The following is a 27,155-nucleotide window of genomic DNA, read 5'->3' as shown; positions in this document are numbered from 1 at the left end:
TCACTGTGTTACAGTTAGCTCTGGCTCTGAAAAACATCTTTTTATGCATATCTGGATGTTCAAATGCAGCACTACTGTCAATCAAATGACAGTAGTTACATGCCCGACAAGGAAATGTACCAATATTAAGCTGTGTATCAGTACTGGAGTTAAACTTTGGATAACATAGCAATTTCTTAAGTGATCTCTTATTCTTATACATATAGCTCGGGGCTTCTCCTACTATTGATTCCACTGTCTCATTAGATCTAAGTATATCCCAGTGTTTAGCATAGATGTCCTTCAACAATCTAACGTTGCTGGCATAAGTAATTGGTACTCTCAGTTTACAGTTGGTCACCTTCTGTTTGCAAAATTGAGTGGGTGAAGAGAAATACGGCTTACCATCCTGAGTTCTAGATGTATATGCTCGAGCTGTAACCGTGCTAATTTCTTTCTTATTATAGCCCCTCTCAATGAATCGCTGTTCCATATGTTTCAATTCACAAGAGAAGGTGGAGTCACCTGCTGTCAATCTGGATGTTCTTAACATCTGTGCTGTCACAACATTATTAAATATGTGCCCAGGATGCATACTCTGTCTGTGGACAAACGTATTGCTATGGCAACTTTTCCTGTAGATTTCAGAAGTAAAAGCGCCATCAAGTCCCCTGGTAAGCCTAACATCAAGAAAATCCATACTTACAGTAGAGCTACTGGCTGTCAAACTTAAGAAAGTCAGTACTACTGTTGAGTTGACCAATATATTGAGACAGCTCATCACCAGTACCCTCCCACAGGAGGAAAAGATCATCAACAAATCTCCTGTAAAAAATAACCTGTCCAGGCTTGAGCTGAGGTATGATATGCATTTCCTCCCATTTTGCCATAAAGAGGTTGGCGTAGCTATTGGCACAAGAGGTGTCCATAGCTACGCCATCCCTTTGTTTAAAAATACCTTCTTCAAACATAAAAGTGTTATTGTCAAGAATAAGTTCCATAAGCATACACAGTAAATCTAACTTATGGATCTCATAAGTGCCATCTTGCTTTAGATAGTCTCCCAACATCTCTATCCCTGTGTTATTGGGTATGCACGTAAAAAGGGATTTCACATCTAATGCTATCATAGTGCAACCAGCAACCGGTGGTTTAACTTGTATGTGGGCAAATAAGTCCCTAAGGTGCTGTTCAGTATACTTTAAAATATAACAGTTCTTAGCTAAGATTGGTATCAAATGTTGTTCAACATAGATGGAAAGGGGTTCAGTGCACCACCTCCTTCCAGCTACTATTGGTCTCATTGGGAGTTTACTGGCATGCTTATGAGCTTTGAGCTGCATTTTTTGGTGTGGCATTAAGGGCTCTTGTTAATTCCTAATTTTTGCATGCTAATTGGCAGCTTTGCTGTTTAAAAGTACTACAGTTTGGATCTTTAATTGTCTGATGAAGCAGCTGCTGCTGCGAAAGTGCTTACTGTTTTTCTGGGATTAAATTCTTGAATTTTACTGCTGTGTTCCACTACCTCCTTTGACTGTAATATTGGATAATTTAATATATGTTTTTTGTTTAAAAAAAAAAAAAGAAGACAACCCTCCATGCTGTTTGTGTTTAGGTGTAGCTTACCCTGAAGTAGAGTTCGAGGCCTATGCCTGTTTTCAGGGCAGGGCACTCGCTGACTGTCACAGCAAGTTGGTTCTTAAAGGCCTCCTCCCTGCCCAAGTGAGGAGGATCAACACATACTTCAGAAGCTGCCTCTCATTCCTGAACAAAAATTCAACAAAGCTAGGCTCAGAAAGGGTAATGACAAGAGACAAGTAACGAGAAAGAGAAGGGAAGGGAGAAGGAAAAGCTTTGAGAAAAGCCCAGGAAAAGGTTTCTGGGTCCATCAGGCCGAGCTCCAAAGACTCTGAGATGTACGGATCCATCTTCAGATATTTTTTTTGGATCTGTTCCCTATATCCACCCTAGAACCAGCAAGTCCTAGGCTCCATTCCCTGTCTTATAGACCACCATCAGTGGCTTCTTCCATCAGTTCCTTCTTACTTCGAGGAGTCTATCAGAAGCTGACATCGCCAGCATGATATGGAAATTTCTTCCACCCTAGATTCAGCTGGGGGTCCTCCTACCACCTAGCCCACTGGAGGCTCCGGGTGCAAGGGCCTTTCTACCCCAACATTAGTCTCTCCTGTACTAGTATAACTTTTGGATCAGATTCTCACAATTCTGAGTTATCCACATGAGACACCTGCCTCAGAGCTGATAACATACTCTCTCGACTTGGACTGTTCCTTCACCATCTCGGCTGTTGGTCCCATTGTATCCAGATGGGTCTTGAAGGTAAAGTGTTGGAGCTGAGGCTCAGGGTTGAGTTCAGCTTCAAAGTTTTCTTAGACATATTTGCCCCAGGTGCTTCAGCTGTGGACAGTTCACCTTTGTTTTCTGCCTTGGAGCAGAGTTGGATTGGAGCTGAAAATGGTACTTTCTGTCATCATCGGAACTGGGGGTGGGGGTGCAGCTTCAACTCCAGTCTCGACTTTGTCTTTCAAGGCCTTTAAGAGGGTTCTTTCCAGGTCAAGAGTAGAGGTGTCTTGTTCTCACTCAGTTCCATCTTGACCCCCTTTGGATTTTCTGACCATGTCCATGTATCCTGTTTGACAGGGTCCATCAGCTTCGTTAAACATCAAGGTTTATCATTTGGTGATCTCCCCTTCCAACTCCAATTTTCCCTGGATGTAAGCTTAGTGAAGGTCCATAGGAAACTGGCCTGAAAGAGAATGTATCTTGACTGATGTACAGACCTCATCTTGAAAGATATCAATTTCAACAAAGGGGAGGGATCCCCAAGGTCCCCTCTAGAAGATGTCTCCTTTGGAGATCTTCTAGAATTGAATTAAAGAGGGGGTTGGTCCACAGAGCTTTTCTAGAATTGATGAGATAAAGAGGGAGTTGGTCCACTGAAGGCCCTACTTGGAGGAGTTGGTACTCCCTCAAAGTTTTTAAGGCTGGCTCATCTGTTTCCTGGGTGGTCCCACACACTGATGACCTAATACACCTGGAAGGTGTGGTGGAAACTATCCCATGGAAATTGGATAAGATACTGGTTGCACCTAAGAACAAGTTGCATTGGAGCAATGGCCCTCCAGTAGATGGCATGGTTGTTGCGGCAGCCACCAAGAAGAAGCTCTGTGAGGGGAGCACCTCTGCTCATCTGCTACACCAGAATCTAGGGCCCTGGACAGATGTGGGAGATGGATTTATGCTTCAGAGACATTCACACTCTGACAGCTGAACTGCTTGACCCGCATGACTCGTTTCCAGAGGGTCTTGACTAAGGAGATTTCAAAATCCCTCTCGGGTAATTCGCAGCTGACATCCAGAAATTGATAGTCACAGCTAACTACCCTACATTATATGATCAGCATGTCCATGCATCTGCTGTCTAATGCAGATGATGGCACAGCAAAGTCAGCAGTTACTGGCATTGCTTGCAGGTGTGACAGTAGATAGCGCATTTGCAATTTCGATGAAGGCTTCAGGATATTCTTCATTAATGCTGCCTTTGATGGTTCAACACTTTTTGCACCAAAGGTTTAGGAAATGCTTAAAAAATGAACAGGAAGGCAAGATTCTGTCTGCAGTTGGTATCTATTTTCCACCATCCAAACTGTGGTTTTAAAAGTCCAAGGATTTTGCCCAAGAGACTTCTGCTGAAACCCCTCTCTCCCCCCACTAGTTCAGATGGTGAAATAACTTTAGTGAATTTCATACAAATGGCAGGGGCTGTCCAGCAAATTAAGCGTTTTGAGGTTCCTTCACAGAAAGAGACCTTTCTGCACTCCTGAATGGTTGCCTGAATGCCACACTATGGGGGCAGTCAAGGGATGCTTATCTCTGCATCCTCTCACCTGGCTGGCTATTGCTTAAGATTCCTGGAAGCAGAGAATAATCAACACTGGCTATGTTGTTCTCTTTGTTTGCCCTCCACAGACAAGACTGAGACTTCCAAATGTTCCACCCAGTCAGATGGAACTGGCAACAGCAGAACTTGCAAAGCTGTTATAAAAAAAGTCATCCAGGACGTCCCAACATACCAACAAGAGTTGGGCATTTGTTCAGGGATTTTTTTGGTTCTGAAGAAAACAGGCCTATTTTGGACATAAGCTGTCTCAACCAGTTTGTAAAACAAAGACAACTTTCTGGATGGTCTTGGTTCAGTTAATATCTCTTTTGAGGAAGGATGACTGAATGTGCTGAATAGATCTCCAGGACACCTAATATCATATCAAGATGACAAGGCACACCAGGAGATCTCTCTGTTTCCAGCTGGGAGTCAGTCATTTTCAATTCAGAGCACTGCTTTTTGGTCTCACCACAGCCCCTGGGGTTTTCACCAAATGCATGGCAGTTTTGGTGGTGCATTTCAGGTTGCCGAGATTCCAATTATTCCCCTGTTGACAACCGCTCCTCACTGCATCCACCAGGGATCTACTAATTCATTGCATGGACTTCTTTCTCCATTTAGCCTTGTGCGTAGGCATTATGATCAGTTTTGCCAAAAGTCACCTGACACCAGCACAGATGATAGAGTTCATAGGATGCCACCTGGACTCTACTACTTAGATAGCCAGACTTCCACAATCCAGAACTCTGTCTTTACATAAGACAGATAGCTTCAGAAGTCCTTTCTCATCCCAACCCTCCAGCAAGACTTGTCCTATGATTTAAAGGGTTCCTTATCTGGATCAGCACAGTAGTACCTCAGGCAAGATTCTATATGGAGGTCCTGCAACAGACACTTTCATTACGATGATCCTTGATATATCACCCATTCACCCCCCAGTATGTCTTACACTGGTATGCAGAAGACCTATCTGTTGGTAATTGACCTCCATGATGGTGATTTGGGATCGACCATTCACCCTTCCTCCCCTGGTAGTAACTATGACCACTTAAGCTTCCTTTTTGGGGCTGGTGGGGGACTTTACAGAGAGAAGATAATTCCAGGCACATGATTGATGACATACGCTAGTCTTCTCATCATTGTCTTGGAGATGAGGGCAGTCCTCCTAGTTTTGCAGGCTTTTCAAGACACCCTTCCTGAGGCTGTGATATGTATATAGTCGGACAGTATGGCGGTGGTCTGGTATATCAGAAGGCAAGGAGGAACCTGTTCATATCCCTTGTGCCAGGAAGCCATGAGAATTTGGCAGTGGGCAGTGTCTTCTGATGTTTACTTGTTACAATGCATATCCAGGAGATTTCCAATATTCTGGTGGACAAACTGAACGGGTCTATTCTTCTGCTTCAGTAGTGGTCCCTCAGGCCGTCAGTGGCAGTGATTGCTTTCAGTCATGCTGTTATCTCTTCACCTCCCATCTAAATAATAAATGCAGCAGCTACATTGCCCTTATCTCTCCACAGAGACTGTCACTGAGGGATGCGATATTCCTTAATTGGCCTTTCGGGCCTCCTAAATACCTTTCTGCCTTTTTCCCTGATGATCAAGTTTCTTCAGAAAGCCATAAGATGCAAGGCAAAAGTATTTCTGCTTTTGGCCCTGACAGATTTGTTTCCCTTTTTTCTGGCCTCATCTGAAATGCCCTCCTTAGGTGTTGGATCTACCAGGGGTGTTGCTAGGATTTTCAGATTTGTACTCACAGCTCTCAAACTGCTACCCCCCTCCCCAGCCAAGCTATGGCCATTCTTGTAACTCACAGTTCGCTCTTAGTGTCGATGAAGAGGCATTCGCTGTAATGCCTCTTCAGTAATATAATATAGATTCACTCAAACTGTTCCTTGAATTGAAAATGAACCTGAAAGTCAGTTCTTTGAAAAATGCAGCATTGTAGTTGGGGTAGAGGATTCATGCTTTTGTTTTCTGTAACTAAGGTACAGGTTTTGAGCTTGAGTAAATTACTAACTACCTGCTACCCCTAACTAGGGTGTTTCATTCACACACACCCCCTACCTACCTCTTAGTACAAGAAATATGGACAAAGCCTAAAATAAACAGGGACCGGTATTAAATAATGCTCTTGTGAACGTAGAAAGTTGCTAGAATAACAGGATTTGTGCTAGTATGAGAAAGTTGCTAGAATAACAGGATTTATGCTAGTATGAATTTTTCTAAAGGACATGAAGTCTGAAACTCAAATGTCTGTCATTATTTAGCAACTTCAGCCTTCAATGATTTTCTAGAAAGTCACAAAATTTATGAGGAACGGACAAAAAATATGGGGCAAAAATCTGGACATTCTGCAAAATTTGGACAGTTGAGAGGTATGCTACCTACCACACACACACACACACACACAAATACCTCTCAACCTCTTAGAACAACAAACCCATAAATAAAACTAAGGCAAAGGCCCAAAAATAAGGGCATTTTTTTAAAATATTGCTCTTATAAACTTAGAAAGATAATAGAATAGTAGTAGGTCTTGCATTAGTACGAATTTTCTGAAAGGTATGAAATCTGAAACTCAAATGTCTGCCATTATTTTCTAACTTCAGTCTTTAATGATTTGCCCGTAATTTGCCAGAAAACTGCAATTTTATGAAAAACGGACCAAAAATGTGATGCAAAAATATAAAATTGCCAGACAATACAGCTGAGAACCTGTCAAAGAAGGGTCACCATTTTAATATGAGCACTGTTAACTTGAGCAGCTGACAAAATTAGAGAATCTACATGCATTTCTGAAATAAAAGTAATGTATAACTCTGATCATTGCAGTTATTGATAATTGTAAACCCTCCACGTTTTCTTCCAAAATTGCTATTTTACGGAGTGATTATTAGGGGGGGCAGCAACATTTTGAGCCAAAACTGGGGACAGTTGAGAGGTTTGGAGATTCCTAATTCTATAAAGCGATTTATTTTCCACATACCTCTCAACCTCTTAATGCAGGAAATCTGGACAAGGCAAGATATATTGGGGGAACATACAAACAGTACAAAAAAATTGATCTTGTATAAACTTAAGACAGTTGATAGAATAACAGGTCTTGCTTTAGCATACCTTTTTCTGAAGATTATGTCTTGCTTTAACATGCATTTTTCTGAAGATTATGACATCTGAAACTTAACGTCTGTCATCCACCCCCCTTTACAACACAGTACAGTACAGTATCAGCAATGCATCTACCTACTGTGGGAGAAGAACACACAGCCTTCTGCATCAAAAGCAAGTACACTACCTGTTGTGCTATTAACAGTACAAGCAGACTCAGCATAAGCAGCACTAAACTTTAGTTCCTCTGCAGCTCTCAGCTCCTTGTAAAATGTACTCGACACTCAGCTGTATCTCTGAACTTTGCAGCACAAGAAATCTGGAAAAAGCCAACATTTATTGGGGGGGCAAAAGCCCAAAAACCAGGGACACGTTTTAAACATTGCTTGTATAATTTTGGAAAGTTACTAGAATAAAATGCTGTGTTACCACCATGCATGTCTTGAACCCAGAACCATATGCACTACAGTCAGTGCAACATACCACTATGCTAAATCAGCAGTTTGAAAAATAGGAAGACTGAAACTTAATGGCTATCATTTAGATAGCTCTCAACCTCTTAGCACAAAAAAAAAAACTGGACAAACAAAGCCAATAATGAGGGAATACAAAGTCAGTTCTCACTTCACACCTTAGCACAAAAACCTGGACAAACAACAAAAACAATAATGGGGAAATACAACTTCAGTTCTCACTTCTCACCATAGCGCCCAACTGTTAGAAAAAAATCTGAACAAAGTTCAGAAATGGTGGTGATTAGGGACTTTAGGCTTTTCTTACCCTGAAGCAAAGGTACAGGGTTTGAGCCTGAACACCTATAGCCCGCATGTGTATTATGTGGCGGGGGGGGGGCATTTTCACACACACACACACACACACACACACACACACACACTGGATATCTACATGACCTGAAGCAGTGCCTGGAAGTTGCATTATTTTAAGTCCCTGATATGCCACATTTGGAGCAGGCAGTGTAGCTCTGCATCAGTTACTACAATAACTTCAGTTAAATAAAAACAGTCTACAGCAAGGTTTAAATATTACCACAAGGCAGTAAAGTAAATCAGAAATGAAAAGAAAATGCCAGAGAACTTCGAAAAATGGTACTTTTCAAAGGCCTGGGGGCAGAATTAGTTAACTATCACAAAACTGGCATACAGCAGAATCAAAAATCACACTTGTAAAGTTGCATCCTATCTGTTTATAAACTGTGTCTTTCTTTGAAGAAATATCTATTCAGTATCAATTTTACTGGTTTATATTTATTTATTTAAGCAATGTTTTCGCTAGATGTGGAAAACATTAATGTATGTGTGCTGTTCTTAAATCCTTTGCATAACCATCTGCAGTGTTGTTACCACTTTGTACTCATGTATACTCAGCCACACACACAGAACCAACCCCTCTCTGACACACACACACACCAATGCATTCAAGCTATGCACATTTCCTTACACACACCCACACGGCAATACATTCAAGCTATGCACATTTCCTTACCTGAATCCGTTCACCACAATGATAACACACACGGCAATACATTCAAGCTATGCACATTTACTTACCTGAATCCGTTCACCACAATGATGATCCATCCATTTGCGATTGCTTTGCACACACCTTACCTGAATCCACAATGATAATCCATTTGCGATTGCTTTGCATACACACTCATTAATCCATTCGCAATTGCATGCGGCAATACATTCAAGCTATGCACATTTCCTGCGGCAATTCAAGCTATGTACTTTTCCCGCTCGCAGCCAGTCAGCCGGACATGACGTGAGCTCTATTCCGACTGGCTGTATGGTATGTAGCCATGCTTAAAGGAGCCAACGCTTTTTTTTTTAAAGAAAAATATGTAATTTTTTTAAAATTAAAAACGCTACCCCCCTCTTCTAAAGAAGTTATACTGAAAGCAGTACAGTGTGTATGCCTCCCGACATTCCTGGGATCTACATCCAGACCTTCCGATTCATCCATTCTGTTACTCATCTCGACATAAACCCTTAAATTAACTGCATTTGTTCTCCTGTTCTAAGGTGGCCAGAAATGCAAGGCCATCTACTCCAGTCGTTCATATTTTATCATCCTCAAAAAAAAAAAAAAAAAAAACCTAAGAAGGGTTGTCTTTGCAAATGAAAAAGATTTGTCATATGGGCTTCTTCCAAAGGTTCGGGGACATTTTCAGCTCTATTAACATGTATTTTGGATTTCTTAGCAGATTTGTTTTTCATAAGACAATAGTTTATCCACCATAAAAGTGCATTTAGCAGCCATTTCCAAGTTTTACATTGGCCGTAATCAAACTTTCATTGCTTTCTTGAAAATTTCTAAGGCCTTTTTGAAATGAACTTTTCTTCTTGGTCCACCAGTCGGGGACCCATTTCTTCCATGGGACATTACTGTCATGCTACAGGCATTAACTAGGTCTTCCTTTGAGCCTGCATCCTCAGTAGACTTGAAATTCTATACAAGGAAGGCAATCTTAATAGTAGCAATTACTTGAACTAGGAGAATTACTGAGCTAAAAGCCTTGTCTTGCAGACCTCCTTTCCTTGTGTTTCATAAGGATGGGGTATCCTCATTTTATTGCCAAAAGTGATCTCTAAAGTAAATCTCAATCAGGCAGTTAACCTACCAGTATTCTTCCCAAATTTTACAACAATGAGGAATATACTCTACATTTGATTGATGTTCGTTGTCAAATCTTTTATTTACATCGCACAAAGGTGCTTAGAAAGTCAGGCTAGCTTTTTCATTCCTTTTCAAAGACTTATTTGGGACAATGAGTTTCTGAAGTCTGTGTGGCTTTCTAACTGTATTTCCTTTGTTTATGAAAACATTTGATTAACTTTATTTTTTTTATTCTTTTCATTGACTTTATTAGGCCCACTAGGCTAGTAGCCTTTTTTTCAGGGAAACCCAAGATGGTATTTATGCTTTTGGGGGAAATTTGGCCAGGACATTGTAACGTCCCATACTCGTTACAGTGCCTGTTGTCCATAGAGCCAAAAAGCATTAACCTGCAATACACTCCATTTCTGGTACAGTGGCATCTGAGAGAGCGATGCAAAGCATGGAGGAAAGTATTTCAGAGGTTGAGGAGAGTGCAGGTAAAGAGGAGAATCAAATGTTGGATTTATATGCGGATTTGGGGGACTTTTTCTAGGCTAAGATGTTTGAATCATCAGGAGCAGGAGAGCGGCAATTGGAAGAGATTGTAGTCACAACCCTCCAGTTGGGAGGATTGCGGGATGATTTATTGGAGGAGTTAATGAAAAAGAGCCAGAGAGAGAAAATGAGTTGTCATCGGGTGAGGCGATGGAGCGGATTAGGGAAGAAGAGGAAAGCAGTATGCAGAAAAGAGAATGAGGAGGAGTATAGAAGAGAAGGAAAAAGAATGACAGTATGGATTAGCATAAATATGCTGTATGTATACAGGGCAAAGAAGAAAAAACATTGGACAGGTATAAGATTTGGGACACAGTATTACCTTTTGGTACAAAAGGTCAAGACGCAAGAGATTTTATTTTAATTAAAACTGAGGCAGTGACTTTATATTTTTAAACTGCTATGGGACAAGAGACTTAAAGTTTGAAAGAAAAAAATGTTTCCTTGGAATAAATATGCGATTCAAGCATTTTTTCGAGAGACTCAAAAGAAAATAAATATACAATTCCATACAGAGACTAAAAAAGAGACTGTAAAAGATTATTTGATTAAAAAAAAAAGAACTTTTGTTTTGAAATGAAAAGTATTATGAACATTTATAATAGAGGTGGAATGCAATTTTATTCTAAAGACAGGAAATGAAAAAAATTATACATATTCCAAGTATGATAAATGTGCAAGGAAATAGAGCAGTGGTTCAATATTGGGGTCAACCAAAAACATTTTTTGGGGGAAAGAGGGGCATTTTGTGGATACTTGTGTTAAAAAATGTTATGTATGTGGGGCTTTTGGTCATGATGCTAGAAGATGTAATAGTAACAAATGTGAAAAAGTAGAAAATTTAAGGGAAGAAGGTGACAAAGAACTTAATGTAGAAAATGAAAATGAAGATGAAAGCAAGGAATTAGTTACATGATAGAGATGAAAAGGAAAATACTTTGAAAATACCAGAGGAAATGCAAAATATAGAAGTAAATGAATTAAAAGAGGGGGGGAGCATGAATTAGAACTGGATTTAAGTGACAAATAAATTGAAAAGTAATAAAAAAAATTATATAGGAAAGAGAGTGAAATATATTAAAAGGGAGTTAAAAGATTTGAGTACGAAAGTAAAAAAAAAAAAAGGGAACAGGGTAAAGTAATAAAATTTCAATTAGATTAAGAAGAGAGGCAAATAATTTTAGAATGTTATTTTAATATAAATGACATTAAAAGTTTGGTTAGGAGAAATGGTATTTTGGAATGGTATAACAGTTGTGAGGTAGGCATTGTATTAAAAGATGTTAGAGGGTTAAAAGATGAAAGAGTACAAACAGAAAATTTGTGGAAGAGGTATAATATGGAATTTAGGAAATTAAAGTTGTTCAAGTGTTATGATACTATTTAATACAGTATTCCTGTATTACATGTTACCCTAGATTGGGAAGGTTAACTAGTAGATTTTAAATGGGAAAATAAAGTTTATACAATTATTGCAATTTATGCACATGTAACTTATAAGGAAAGGGAAAAGTGAATTAGAGAAATATTTGCTTATGTAATATTCAACATGAATATTTTAATTCGAACAATAAAGTAGCAAAGGTCTGGCTTTAAATTTCCCAATATGCATAAATATCCACGCAAAATCCAGTAATATTGAGCAGCTCTATTTTATTCAGTACAGCACAAGCGCTTTCACAATAGCTTCATTATGTATAAATATTATAATAGTAGAAGATTTTAATTGTGATCTAAGGAAAATAAAAAGGATTGATAAAATGGATAAAGTTATGAAAGAAATTGAGGTATGGAGGTTTAAGTTTATAGAATTTAAGTACATATACTGTACCTATAGAAGAGGAAATAATAGATCTGAGATTGATTATTTTGTAGTTTCTGATAGTGTAAAGTTTAAGAGAGAAGAAAAAGTCCAGACAGGGTTTTCAGATCATATAGCTATATGGACAGAAATTGAAAGAGGATAGCGAAAACATAAAAATTGGAAAAGGGATTAAAAGGATTAGAGAGAGTGGTTGGTATGATGACAAGAAAAATATAATACAGTTGTGAAAACAGCATTTAGCCTTGAGAGATTATCTGAACTGGACAGAATGGTGGTTAAAAGGAAACATACAAGTCAGACTAAATCAGAAAATGTATTGACAGAAAAACAGGAATATTTAGCATTACAGAATAATACATTACAGTTTTTGGAGAGAAATGATTATGTAAAAGAAACTGAAATATATAAAAACAATTAAAAAAATAAAAAAATATTGTATAAACAAAGGTATTTTGTTAAAGGTAAAAAAGTTGTTTCATAGTATTTGGGTAAAAATATTGAAGATTTTGGTATAAGTAGGGAATTGAGAGATGAAAAAGGTTTGGTGGTAAACAAAGTCTTAAATTATGAATATTATAGTGCAGTTTAAGACTATAAGAAGACGAGTTAAAGATAATGGAATGTAAAAAGTTCAGTGAAAGTATAATTAAGGATATAGATAAACAGATTACTATGGCAGAATTGGATTTAATAATGAAGAAAGTTGAGACTGATTCAGCATCAGGTCCAGATGGGATAGGATATTTAATATACAAGAATATGGACTTTCGGCAAAAAGAAAGATTTGTGTGTATTGAATGAGTGGTTACAGGATGGTATTCGATACATGCAAATGTGTGATGATGTAATGAAATGTATACAAAAAAAAGGAGAAAATAGGGAGATAAATTGGAGACTGGTGATTTTAAATACAGATTACAAGATTATTTTGAAGTTTTTATAAATACGAATAGTAAATAAGATAAAGTGTTAGAGGATGGTGTATATGGAATTGAAGGGAGAGGATGTTAGGAGATATTGTCAAGAAAATATTGGATGATATAAGGAAATAAAGGGAAATGTTGACAGGATATATAAATAAGCCTTTTGATACAATAAATCATTGAGTATTATGAGAAATTTTGAGAATATCTGTGTAGAAAAATACAGAAAGTAATTTAGTCAGTATATAAGAAGAGCAATATTAAAGTATTGGTAAATGGATGGTTAAGTGATGAAATAAAGATGACCAGAGGATAGAAATAAAGATGTCCTATGAGTAGTGTTTATTTGCTATAGTTATAACTTGTATAGTGATAAGAATAAACAAAGGTATGATGGATACAAGCTGTATACAAAATGAAGGCATTGAATATCCAGTTATGTTGTATGCAGATGATATTCTGATAAATATAGTAAATTGATGGAACAAATAATTAGAATAAGTGACTGTTTGCAAAGATTAACAAAAGTAAATGATTTGGACCTGAAGAAGTAATATAGGAAATAAAATTTGGGATTGGTGGAATTTTGGTATTGGGAATTACTTTTGAATCTACTGAATTTAAGGAACAATGGATTAAAAAATTACAGGATCTGTGAGCTGAGTATTATATGGAGTAAATGAGTAAATATAGATTAAAAGTTCACTTAACTCGATATGGATGGAGAGAAAAGTCTATGTGGTAAGCATATGTATGATACCTAAAGAAATTGAAAAAACAGATTATTGAATTAATATTTATATTTATTTTGGGGTTCTAGGTTGAACCCAGTCAAGAGGGGGGTATTGTAAGTAGATAAGGATGTGGGAGAATTTAGAGCATTAGAATGGATTAATGGAGGCAAGTGTTTATATAAGAAAATTGTTTAAGGAAAAGTATAGTAGAGAATGAGATTTAATAAGATTGAATAAAAGCGAAAGTGTGGAGGAATGAAGAAATAAGTTATAAAGAAAGGATGAAAATGTAAAAATTAAATAATGACAAAGTGGGAATAACAGGCGAATATGATATAAAACATAATGATATAATATTATGTTAATCCATGGATTAGTTTGACAGCAGAAAGAGCTATGAAATTAAGAAATGTTTGATGTATGAAAAATGAGGAATGTCAAGATTTCTTGTAGAGATTACTAGTGAAGGCAATTGTGTAATATAAAAAATAAATGAAAGGATATGTTTTGTAAGGAATTAGAAACTCCAGATCATGTTTCCTTAAACTGAAAAAGAGTTTGGAAGTTATGGGAAATACTAATAGAGAAGAAAAGTTTGAATGAATTTCAAGATTATAAACAAATATGGACATGGTGGAATATGGATTTTGAGGGTTTAGATAAAAAAATGTTAAGTTAGACAAGAAAATGTTCTGTGTTATTTAGAATCAAAGATTGAAGGAAATTGTTTAATGGTAATGTGATTATTCCAAATATATTGAGAATAATTAAGTGGTGGGTGTAGAAAAAGGAGTGGGAGTTGACAGATATGTGACTTGGAATTCTGTGGGGATGGTCTATTTTCTGTTATAAATATGGTCATAATTTATTTTGTATACTTGTAAGTAGTGTATATATTTATATGACTACTGCTCAGCCACAGAAAACACCCAGCACTGCTTATTACGGTTCAGCCACAGAACACACCCAACAGTGCTATCTACCCTTTGTGATTTCAGTGCAGCACAACACTGCATTTCTGTCCAAGTTTCTTACCTAAGGCATCATGAGATGTAAATATGTATATATTACCATTTTTAAATTTCGTACACTGTAACTAAGACATTCTGTTGACCATTATTGTATTCTAAAAGTTATGTTTATATGCCTTTTCCCCTTCTGCCAATATTGCACTGTTAATTCAGAAAGCCTGTCACCTGCATCATCAGTGTGAAGCATTTTAACTATTTTAAATTTATCTTTTCACATTTTGATTGGATTTAGTTCAGCAGGCACTTCCACAAGCATAATTGACTGCACATGCTGTTAAAGCTTATGTTTTCCATGCATTCAGTGAAGAAGCATTCAGAGAACTAGTCATTTTAATTTTCTTGAAGAATCTTTGGCATACTCTGGCAGCACCCCAGGTTTCCAGGGAGCCCCAGTTGAAAATTGCTGGTCTAAGCATTTCAAAGCTCTTTTCTTACACTGTGCTTTGAAACCATTATTCATGTTGTTCCATTGTTTCTTTAATGGCACACCTATTTTTGACAATTTTAGAACAAGGTTTGAAGGATACTGGTTGCCAAAATTGGTAGGTATGCATCAGTGTGGATTTGTGAGGGGAGGCAAACGTGAAAAGAATAATTGAACAATGACGGTCTAGAGGGAAGCAGAAGTTAAGAAAACATGGCTATTGTTGGGTCCTGATACAGAGAAAGCATTTTGCAGAACCAGCTATGATTTAATGAGCAGAGCAATGGTAACATTTGTGCATAGGGGGAGGATATATAAAGGGTAGGAGGCAAGAATTAAGGGTATGTTGTGGCAATCAAGAAACGTTAATTATTTGCAAATTATATAACTTTGCACTGTTTAAAACCAGAAAATGACATTTTAATATTTTGGAACATTACGAGACGGATTCAAATCTTTTCAGGCTATAAAAATAAATGAATATGAACTGGGCAGTTACCCATGTTAATGGAGACATGATGAAGTGGAGTATTTTAGTATATGGACTAAAGAATTCTGTTACAACAGCTAAAGATATGTGGGAGGAGACTGGACAAAAGATAATACAAAAATTGAGAAGCTGGAAGCTCTTGATTATGGTCTTGGAGAGTAATATATAAGCAGTGGCAGGGAAAATGTTTTAGAACCTTTAGTTTTATATACAGGTCAGGAATATTCTTATCAACCAGATAAGAAGAAGTGGATGAGAACTAATAAAGAATTGAAGGAATTTATTTGGAAGTAGAAGAAGCGTACAAGGGTTAAGTGGGTACATTGATTCTTCCCATAGCATAAGGTGCTTCATAATTACCTGATGTGAAGAGGTACTTTAAGACTACACACTCTTATATAGATCTCAAAACAAGCTATGGATCAAACTGGAACTCCCCTATTTCATTGTTGCCCCTTTCAAAAGATACAGAGAGAGTAGGATTTTTGGTACAGATCCTCAAGGAGAATAGTATCAACCGTTAAACCAAGCACATAATTTCCCTAGAGTCGAAATCAACTAATGGTGACTCTATGGATAGACCCAATAGGGTTTTCATGGCATATCACAGAAGTAGATTGCCTGGGCTTTCTTCCATGCAGATACTACTGCTACCCCGTTGTGACCCAGTCAGGTTTCAAACCAAGGTCTACAGTCTGTAATACTGCGCCTTAACCTCTGAGCTCTCAGGCTGTGGTAATGTCAACCATACAGAATATTATATTCATAAAGTTGCAGAAAATATTCTAAAACATTGCAGGAATGGCAAAATCAGATTTTACCAGTAGAGATGACTTCAAGTAGGTGTATGGAAAAAAGTCAAGAGAGGAATTTACTGGAGGAAATTAACAAAGGAACTAATGTATTGGGAGCAGAAATCTGGGGAGGGGAAGGTAATACATTGGGATGAGACAAAGTAGAAGTTTGGACTGCAGGCTAAAGACAGTCATTCATACCACAAATTGATAACAAGAGCAAAGGGATAAGGGAGTGCTGATTGAAAAATCAGCTGTGGTGGAGTTTTTTGTTGGGTCTAGAGCAGAAGCTACTGTTTACAAAGGAATAATTAGTAGATATAAAATATTGAATAATAACTATAAGAATCAGAGGAGGTTAGAAAACATTTGGAAGAGTGAGAGACTGGAGTTTCCCACCCTGACATGGATCTCGACGAAGGGAAGGCTTCACACCCCAGTCCACTCCTGATGATTCCAAGTTTGGGGAGATTTTAGAAAGGGTGCAGCAGAGGGACTTGTGGCCCATTAATGCCACCTCCCCATAAGAGGAGATTCTTTAGGAAGCCTTCAGGTCCACTCCCCAGTGGCCTAGATTCATAGTTAGTTACTAGGCTGCTGCTCAGTGAAGATCTTAAAAAGCCTAGCCTTGTGTTCCTGTGATAATTATTAGCCCTTATGATTTGCAATACAAATGTCCAAAGATAGGCTGAACAAGTATAAGTTGGTGTCATTACATCTGTCACCCTAGCGAAAAGAGCTAGTGGTATTAAACCAGGGGAAAAGGTTTCAAACTCTGCACCCTTTGCAGAGGGAACAGGAAAAATAACCCACTAAGCTAACTAATCTGTTAGCATTTCTTCTCTTGACAAAATGTTTCCTATGGTCTGAAACCGACTATGGAGGAGAAATGTATTGCTGAGCCTGTTCCTAGGTGGAAACTGCGAGTTCACTAACATTTGTCAGCTAAGAGTTCACTAACCTCACTCTCCATGCATTCATAACACTGCTTTTCGAGCAGTTCATTCTGCAGGTTCAGGCATTGCCATGAGATTTTAGGCCTGGCTGCGACTAGCTGGTTTTGCAGAACATTTCATTGTGACTTTTGTAAACAACCCCTTTGATAGTTCTGCCATTTTTGGTTAAAACGTACAAGAAACGTTGCAGCAATATGAGCAAGATAGCAAGATTCTCACTGCTGTTGTAGTTAAGTTCTTGGCTCCTCAAAGATTGCTCCAAAGTCACTAAAAAGGAGCCCAAGAACATTTTGTACAGAAAGACCCAAGAACCCCTGCAACAGTTTGGAAGGACTTCTGTGGAAGAGGGAATTTCTCCAGTGGCCACTGGCCCAGAGACAGTAGTAGTCAACAACAACAGGGTGGTCTGCAGCCCTTCCCCTAGAAATAAACAGATATAACCCCTTGAGAAGTTGCCCAGCTGTCCCAGTCTGAAGAAAGTGGGGAGATGACTGTCCTTGTATCCAAATGCATGACAGGCCATCATGCATTACATTTGGATCAAGGAGAGCATATTCAGAGGCTATAAGATACCATTTTGAAAGTATCCAATAAAACTCCCCAGTCATCCACCAGTGGTTCCATTCCAAAAGAGAACCAGGCAGAACAGGAGGTAGCAAACCTCCTGTCCAGGAGAGCTGTGCAAGATATTCCACCAGTCCAGAAAGAGTGCAGATTCTAATTAAGGTTCTTACTGGTTTCCAAAATGATTCAGCACTTCAGACTGATTTTGGACCTCAACTGTCTAAATCAACACCTCAACAGAGACCTTCCTGGATGGTCACTGTGCAGTTTATCCTCCTTGCTTGCAAGAAGCAAATTGGATGTGTGTGCTCTTTGGATTTTTAAGATGCCAACCTCCACGTCAAAACTGCCAAAGCATCCAGAAGACTCTTATAGTTTCAGATGGGAGCCAGTTATTACTAGATCAGGTCCCTACCCTTTGTTCTCACCACAGCCCCAATGTTTTCACCAAATGCATGATGAAGTAGCCTACCACACAGTTACTAGGAATTAGAGTTTTTTCTTGACTGGCAAAATGGCTCATTGTTGCCACAGCAAATGAGCAACTCCTACAAATCAAGGGAATACTTGCTCCATCTGTGTCTACCCTTGGAGAACATCATCGACGTAACCAGGTCTCAGATGGAACCTTCCTAAATCCTCTTCGTTGTTTGCCAATGAGATACTGTTCAGAAATTGGCCATTCTTCCAACAGACATAGTACAAAACATACAGAACTTGTGTCAGAACACAAACCCAAATACAGCCACAGTTGTGAGAGTTCTAGGTGTGATGGTGCTCATAATTCAGGCCATTTCAAATGCAAAATTTCATGTGAGAGTTCTGCAACAGACATGCAAGGTCCAATCGTATCAATCAGTAGATCCCATGACAAAGGTTGTCATGAGCCTCCAATGGTATCAATCAGTAGATCCCATGACAAAGGTTGTCATGAGCCTCCAATGGTATCAGTCAGTAAATCCCATGACAAAGGGTAGTCATTAGCTTTTTTGGAAGCACTTATGATGTATTCACCTGGACAACCATGTGACAGGTCATCTGTTTGTATAGCCTTTCCCAGCAGACACACTAACCTTGGATGGCTTTGCTCTGGAGTGAGTAGGGTGCTGTTTAGATAAGACAGTTCAAGGAATGTGGACAACATTGGAGGCCCAAGTACACGTAAATATGTTGGAGATGAGGACAGTCTACCTAGCTTTACAGACCTTCCAGGGCCTTCTTCCCTAAGGTGTGGTATCTGTCCACTGTGACGATATGGAAGTGGCATGGTACATCAACAAGCAGACCATAATAAAATCCTATCTACTTTGCCAAGAAGCACTGGGAGTTTGGCAGTGGGCCAAACCTTCACATTACTTTCTGATTGCAACACACATTCTAGGGAAGACCAACATCATTACAGACAATTTGAGCAGACAGATATTGCTGTCACAAGTGGTCTCACATTGGGTTATTGGCACAGAGTATTTTCCATTACTAGGGAAGCCTTACTGTGATCTCTTTCACCCTTCAGCACCAAATACAGCAACAACTTTCTCCCCTCCTTTATCCAGGACACATTGCCAATGATGCGTTTGTCCACATTTTGCCCCTTGGGCTCCTCTATGCATTCCTGTCAGTATCTGTTATACTACAGTTTATACAGAAAGCCAAGATGTGCAAACCAAAGGTGATTCTCACAGTCCCATTGTGGTCATGCCAGATATGGTGTCCCCTTCTTTGACCTCACTTAAGAAAACCTGTTCTTTTGTCACAGCACTCCTGGCTGCTGTGTCACCTGTCTGGGTAGCCTCTTCATCCATGCATTCCTTACAGCTGACTGCATCATTTCTCAGCTTTCAGTAATGGCCAGGGACCCTTTGTTCCCACTCAAGGTGATGCAGTTCATTACAGCTTCTCAAAAACTACTAAAAAGATTTATAGATGTAAGTGGTACAAGTTTTTTTGTATGGGCAGTCATACAAGGATTACTCCCTTACTCATCACCTATTTTGGCTGTCTTATTATTCTTAACAGAGATCTTTGATTCAGTATCCACTTTTTCCTCCATTAAAATAAATTTGGCTGCCATCTCTTCTATTCAAAAGGACTTTTTATTATTCTCTCTGATCTTTCATAGGTTATGCAAAGCCTTCTTCGAAGAAGTCTATCATTCTAGGACCCCATTTTATCATCCCAAACTCCCACTAGACCTAAATTTGATTTTAGAAGAACTTCGATTACCTCCATTCAAACCAACGCATACAACAGATTTGAAGTTTTTGTCTTGGAAAACATTATTGGTGGCTATTGCCTCAGCAAGAAAGATATCTGATTTGCGTGCCCTTCCCTCAAATTTCCAAACATAGTTTTCTACAAGGAAAGAGTTGCCCACCAATCTAATCCAAACTTTGTCTACAGTGGCAACTCCGTCCAACCTGAACCAGTCAATAAATGTGCCTGTGGTTTCCCAGATATGCCAACAAAGGGGAATACAACTTGGATTGTTTCACCATACATAGACAACTCAGATTTTACTTAGAAAGAACTAAGCAATTCAGAAAGGATGACCAGCTATTTGTTTCTCTTTTGATATGTAAAAAAAAGGTAAAAAGGTAATTTGAATTCTCTTTCAAAATGCATTTCATATTGTACCCATTTCTGCTATTTATTTAATCAAAAATTCTTACCATTCATAACCGGAGTACACACTATGAGAGCCCAGGTAACATCTCTTGCTTTCCTCAAGAACCTGCCACTGGATGAGTTATGTGCAGCTGCCACATGATCTTCCAAAAAAAAATGCCATATATTATAATAGAAATGTGGTCTCAATTTCTACAGTCTACTTTGATCCTAAAAGGAGTTTTGTCTTCGTTCCACCCAAATATTGCTTCGGATTTGGTCCATGTTTTTACATTGTATGAAAGAGACCAATATAAATATGGAAGTTATATACTTCTAGAATGATGGATTTAGTTGGTCTCTGCACCCTAAAAACAACCGACCCAACTGTTTCCGTTCCAAGTTGTCATAATCTGCAGAGACCTAGAGATGTACCAGAAGCCTAGTTGGCATAATGGTTAAAGTCTCCACTCCACCCCCTTATGTACCAGATACAAGGTTGATCCTGACTTCCGGCCAATGCATGAAAGAAATTTGCATATTCTACCTGTGTCTCTTTGGGGCTCCTCTCGCCTTCCAAAAACATGCTGAGTGTTTCCACCTCATACTCGCCCAAAAATGGAGTTGTGGGCAGCGATGCAGACTCTAGATGGTGTCCTGTAAGGCGAAGAGTTGTATAGACCAACCTCTTTGGACATCAACTGTGATGCACAGTATCCTTTAGATAGGAGAATGCAGATCACGGACTGCATGCCGTGTCAGAGCTAGCACTTTTGTTGTAATAATTGGTTCTAGGTGATTTTGTCATGCTGACTAATGTCAATATGGGCACGGCTGTTTGCTGGTGATAAGTGGGTTGAGGATTGGGAGTACTCCAACATATGCCAGGGACCCATGCTAATGGTTGGAGGGGTGTGTGTGCCCTATTGGCCTGTGTGTGCCCAGCAGCCCTGGATCAGTAATTTATTAGCTAGCTGGTGCCCATTTGCCCAGATTGGTTAACTGGGATGAGCAAAAAATGGATGTAAAACCAATCAGCCTGCCAAACATGAACTCTGGCTTGCTACACTCAGTGTGTGTTTACTGACAGGACACAGCTTGGAAGCGGGTGACATGATGGTAAGAAGAGAAATCCTATATATCCAGGATCCAAGATGGAAGAGCAGTGCAGCAAAAACACTTGGCTTAAGATACAGAGTCCATCTCTCAGGAGGAGGACAGACTAGTAATGGTGTGGAAATTGTGGTGAGGGAGAGGCTTTAGAATACTGAGAGGAAGTCAGTAGAATTAGTAATAGACTGATAGCAATTTGACTCCAGTGTAAGGATAGGATAATGTTTATAATTTCAGCCTATAGCTCACAACAAGGTTTTGTGACAGTGAGGAAAAGAGTGCATTGAGATAGAATATACTTGATAAAGCAGGACAACATGAATTGGTGCTGATGGGTGACCTGAATGCACATGTCAGGAAAGACAGAGCATGGTATTAGGACTGCCTGGGTCCACTTGGCTGGGGCAACAGGAATAAAGAAGTAGAGGCCATTGTAGACTTTCCTTTGGCATATGGCTTAATGGTGGCCCTCACATTGTTCAGCAAGAAAGACAGTCACAAGATCACATACTGGAGTGGCTAACATGCAACTCGGGTTATAGTCCTAGTTAAGAAAGGGCACTGGAATAGAATCAGTGATTGCAGTATCATCACATGTGAAACCGTTTGCCCAAAGCACATCAACACAGTCAGCTACAAGCAGTGGACAGAGAAGGCTCTAAGTTCAACAGAGACTAGGCTGAATACCTAGAAACTGACTGAAGAGAAAACACAAAAATTCAAGTAGTTACTTGGGACTACAGCTCCTCGGGAAGGAGAACAAATAGGTGGAGTTGAAGAATGTCATCTTCTCAAAACAGCATATGTAGGGACTGTAGAACAGATATGTGTCCGAGTCAGGTATGGAAGCAAAGTACATGAGGAAAGCTGGTGGACTACAGAAGTCCAGGAAGCCATCAAAAGAAAGGAGTGCAGGAAAAAGTGTGGAATAGAAAAAGACCAGGCTAAGGAGGAATACTTGTTGGCTAACTGAAGCTAAGAAAAAAGTTGCATTAGCAAAGAACAAGACATCAGGGGCACTGACCCATCTTCTGGAAAATCACTCTGTAGATGGCACAGAGGAATTCTTGCCAAGCTGCAAGACAAAGGCAGAAAGATAGAGGATAGATGGACACCCTTCATAAGGGATGCCAGTACCAGATCACGGAAACCCAAATGCAGATGGAAGGAATACTTTCAGCAGCTTCTGAATGAAGAAAACCACAAAGAAGCTGTACTGCATCAGAAACGGCCTACGATGAAAGACAAGGTGCCTACCCTAGAAGTAAGAAACTCACTAAGGAAAATAAACTTAAGGAAAGCAGCAGGCTCAGGTGTGGTCACATTAGATCTTATCAAGATGTTAGGTGATGTAGGGGAGAAGTGGCTCCTGAGGATACCATACTAGTGCCACTGTACAAGAACAAAGGGGACATCTGCATCTGTGGGCAGTACAGAGGTGAAAAAACTCCTGCAGGAAAGTTCTGGAAAGGGTGATTGATAAACAATATGCAGAGTAAGATGGGAGATGAGTATTTGGATTAGGATGCAGCACAACCAACCCAATGTTTGCAGTGAGACAGATAGTTGAGAAGAAGCTAGAGATGAGGAAAGACCCCAACTGGTCATTCCTAGACATGAAGAAAGCCTATGACAAGGCCTCAAGAAAGGTGAGTTGGCGAGTTCTATGGTGGTTAGAAGTCCCAGAAACATTGGTAAAATTAGTGCAGGTTACATACAGGGGCCCAATGACTCAAGTATGAACAGTGTTTGGATTCACGGAGGGGTTCCCAGTGGGAGTGGATGTGTGTCATGGTTCACTGTTGAGCCCACTGCTGTTCATAGTGGTGATGGACTACATTATCAATCAGGTCGTTTGAGACAAATGAATGTAGTTACTGTATGCAGACAATGTAGCATTACAGGCAGATTCTGAACAAGAACCTCAGCAAAGTATAGGGGAATGGAATGCAAAATTGAAACCACGTGGAATGAAACTGAATACAGATAAGACAGTTGTAATGGCAGGAAATGGGGGAAATCAGGAGAAACTGTGAAATGAGATACACGGGAAAATAGTTGAAGAAATGGCACAGTGGTGCAGCGGTAGCGTTGTCACCTCGCAGCAAAGGTTCTCCGGTTCAATTTTCGGCTGGGGTGCCCTTTGTGCGGAGTCTGCATGTCCTCCCTGCGTTCATGTGGGTTTCCTCCGGGTACTCCGGTTTCCTCCTACGTTACAAAGACATGCATCTAGAGCGTTCCTCCCCGGGCCTCTGCTGAAAATTGGCTTTGTTCCAAGTCGGACTTTCCTGGTTAACAAATGTTAAATAAATAAAAAATAAAAGAAAATAAATAAAAATTAAGTGTCAAGTGTCTGGGAGGGTTGGCTGAGAAAAAGGGAAGTCTGAATGAGATCATCAGTGCCGGAATCATAGGTGCTACAGCCAACTAGTGCAGTATATGACAGAAAAATGCCAAGTAATCTGAAAAGTACGGTGTACAAAACACTGCTGCAGTAGTTGCAGTAGGTACTACTGTATGGTACAGAAACCTGGGCAGTAAAGGCAGAGCAGTTGAAGAAACTAGAGATGGTGATGAAGTGCTTGAGATTAGTAGTAGGATGCACTTTTATGGAACAGATGAAATGAGGACATCAGAGCAGAAGCCAAGGTAACTCCAATTGCAGAGAACATCAAAGAGAACAGATTACGGTGGTTTGGGCACGTGTAGAAAGCAGAAAACAATCTGGTGAAGAAAGTTTGGGACAGGCAGGAAGAAGGCAAGAGAAAATTAAGGCATCCAGCAAAGAGATGGATGGATTGTGTGAGAAGACCTGCAACAGTCAGGCATGACTGTATTTTAGAAGGTAGGAGTGGCACTGAATCAAGAGAGATGGTGACAGTTGACACAACACTTTGAACCCATGTAGAAAAATGGGAAAAAGGGGGTTAACGAAGATGATGATGACCTAAAGGAGCATCAGAGGCCGAGGATTTGGCTGAGTGCATAATTTCCTTTTGCTCCAAGTTCTTTTTCTTTTCTCTTGTGAGATGAAGCATACTATGCTTTACATGCTCCTTGCAGTAGTTTCTTGGTTGCACTCAATCTGAAGAGACTAGGTAGAACACAGACATTATGGTGAAAGGGAGGAGCTTGAGCTAATGAGAGAAGGCTCACTTTTAATAACCATTCCATCTTTTTGCAGAGTATAGACACTGATGAACTAAATATTTTTATTTATTCATCCATCCTTTGTTGACTAGAATAGTGATCTCTTTTCAGGGGAGACCTGAGGTGGTATTTGTAGAACTAGGAGAACTTTGGCCATGGAATCAGGGAACACCCGTTACTCTTTGGAGCTGCTCAATAGAGCCAGAGGGCTCTTACAGCAGCAAGGAAGAGGCCTAAGGGAAGTAACAGCATAGAGGAGGCGAGAAAAGCTATGGAGAGTTTGGAGGTGGAAGCTGAGAATGTAAACAGAGATTCCTGTATGGTGGGTGTTACAAATGAGCAGCAATTAGCTGAAACCCATAGAGAAAGAAGTAAGCCAGTCTGTTGAAGTGGTGCAAAGAATAGAACTAGCAATCAGAGGGCGTGCAGATGATCTGTTAAAAATAATCAAGCAGGAAGATCCAGGTGAAAGTTCTGCTGCTTCATGGGGTGAGATGGCAGATAACTTTTTCCAAAGTGATGAGGTTGATAATGTGGAAAAGGAACCAGATGTGGCAGCTGGGAATGCAGCAGTTGGTTTGTGGAGCAATGACAGAAAGTAAAAGAGGAAAGCAGCAAAAAACTGAGACTGTGTCTGGTTTTCTGGCTGCCCATAATGCGTTAACTAAAACATGTGCAACAGTGACTGCCGGGAAAAAAAGGAGATCAGCAAAAATCCTGCAAGTAAAACTGAACGAGTATGAGATTAAGAACAAAAAATAAATAAATAAAGACACTAATAGATATGGGACAATTTGGTAACTGTTCTGGGTTTTAAAGCTCAATAAATTGTTTTTTTATACATATTAGGAAAGGGACTTTTTATATCTTAACTTTTGAAACTGTTAAAGTACACAAATAAGTGTTTTAGCTTTGGTTTCAGTTACGAATAATGCTTCAGAATGTGCAAAGTACTTGCTTATTCCATAAACAATGCTGGGAGACTACCTACTAAAATTTTCAGATCATTCTCAAATAAAGGAAAAAACTTCACGTGTGATGTTGTCAATCTTCGTCTGTTCTTGATAGTTGGGTTATGGTTCTGATACTCATTACTGGTTCGGCCATTATACAGCTTATGCCAGCCAAAAAAAAAACTCTTGAGCTAAGAGTCTACCCACAATGCCCTATCTACATTACCTCAAATCCCATTTGCTGCTCTTCTAGAAAGACGCATCAACAGACTCTTCTCTCGCAGCTAAGTAAAATCTTAAAGTTCTTTATTTTCTGTCTTACTTTGTCTCAGTTAATGTAGAACAGTTTGTGTGTTGTGACTTTCTTCATTTCAGAGTGAGGGCATGTGCACATAAGTAGAGAGCAAGTACAGGCAGCAGTGCCATTTAAGTGAACAGCCAGAGTGTTAACATGTATGAGTGCAGTAGTCAGTCTGTTTATATGTTAGTAAGCCTCAGTCCTGATGTGTTTGTATGTAATAAAGCTGCTTGAATTGAACCCACAACTGTTCATCTCTTTTATCCTGACTGGACGAGCGACATGGTGTCAGAAGAGGTATTCCTGAATAACATTATTACTGTGTGTTGACATGGCGTTAGACAAGAAGCCAGAAGTCGAGCCATGAAGTGCACAGTTAGAAATAGAGGCATATTGTGGAATGACTTGTTCCAGCCTGCTCACACAATTGAAAAAAAAGGTCAGAAATGAATTTCAGGTAATTAAAACTCACATAAATGATGCATTTCATAAAGAAAATGATACAAAGCATTCACAAAGCACAAAATGCATTATTAATCAAACACAAAACACAAAATGCATTATTGATTAAACAAAATGTTTGAAACCATATTTGATAGAATTGTTCAAAATACTTATGAGAATGTTAAGAATTATTTGCATAATGAGCATGTTAAAAGTAAAATGAGCACGAAAAGTTAAACAAGCATAACAAGTACAACAAAAGGCCAAAATGAGCATGAAAAACAAAGCGACTGCATTTTTAGTAAACCTAGTTTTTCGATATGAGGTACCATTTCGTATTGATGAGAGCTATTCAAAGCATAACTAGAGTTGTTTAAAGTATCTGTGCAAAGTGTTTGCAGTGTATGCTTTATTACAGTAAAATTAGTTTGAAGAGTTCACTGTGTGCAAAGTACAATTATTTCCCAAGGTGCAGTCATTTTGAAGTGTTTCTTACGCTGTACAGTTATTTTGTAAAGTACAGCCATTTCAAGAAGTTTCTTGTGCTGTCTACTCATTCGTTTTGAAGCATTTCTTACACTGATAAGAGTGGTTTTGCAAAGTACAGTAATTTCAAAAGTGTTCTTGTGCTACAGGGACTTATTTCACAAAGTGGTTATTTCAGAGAGTCTGTTGTGCTAG

The 27,155-nt window shown here is 39.2% G+C and overlaps 1 protein-coding gene across 1 annotated transcript in view; it reads left to right on the top strand.

Moving 5' to 3' along the window:
* Nucleotides 1-27,155, top strand: part of NPHP3 (nephrocystin 3) — a gene marked incomplete at its 5' end in the record, with an annotated part of 1,580,737 nt that overhangs the window by 948,103 nt on the left and 605,479 nt on the right. The window contains one exon of the mRNA XM_044060401.1: nt 11,488-11,503. Coding sequence (XP_043916336.1) covers nt 11,488-11,503 — 16 coding nt within the window. The remainder of the gene's footprint in view (nt 1-11,487; nt 11,504-27,155) is intronic.

Source organism: Protopterus annectens, chromosome 2.part0, assembly GCF_019279795.1.
Source record: "Protopterus annectens isolate FY-2018-M chromosome 2.part0, PAN1.0, whole genome shotgun sequence".
NCBI classification, from domain to species: domain Eukaryota; kingdom Metazoa; phylum Chordata; order Ceratodontiformes; family Protopteridae; genus Protopterus; species Protopterus annectens.
Note: the sequence above shows the minus strand (reverse complement) of the source record. Positions and strands in the feature narration are given on the sequence as shown.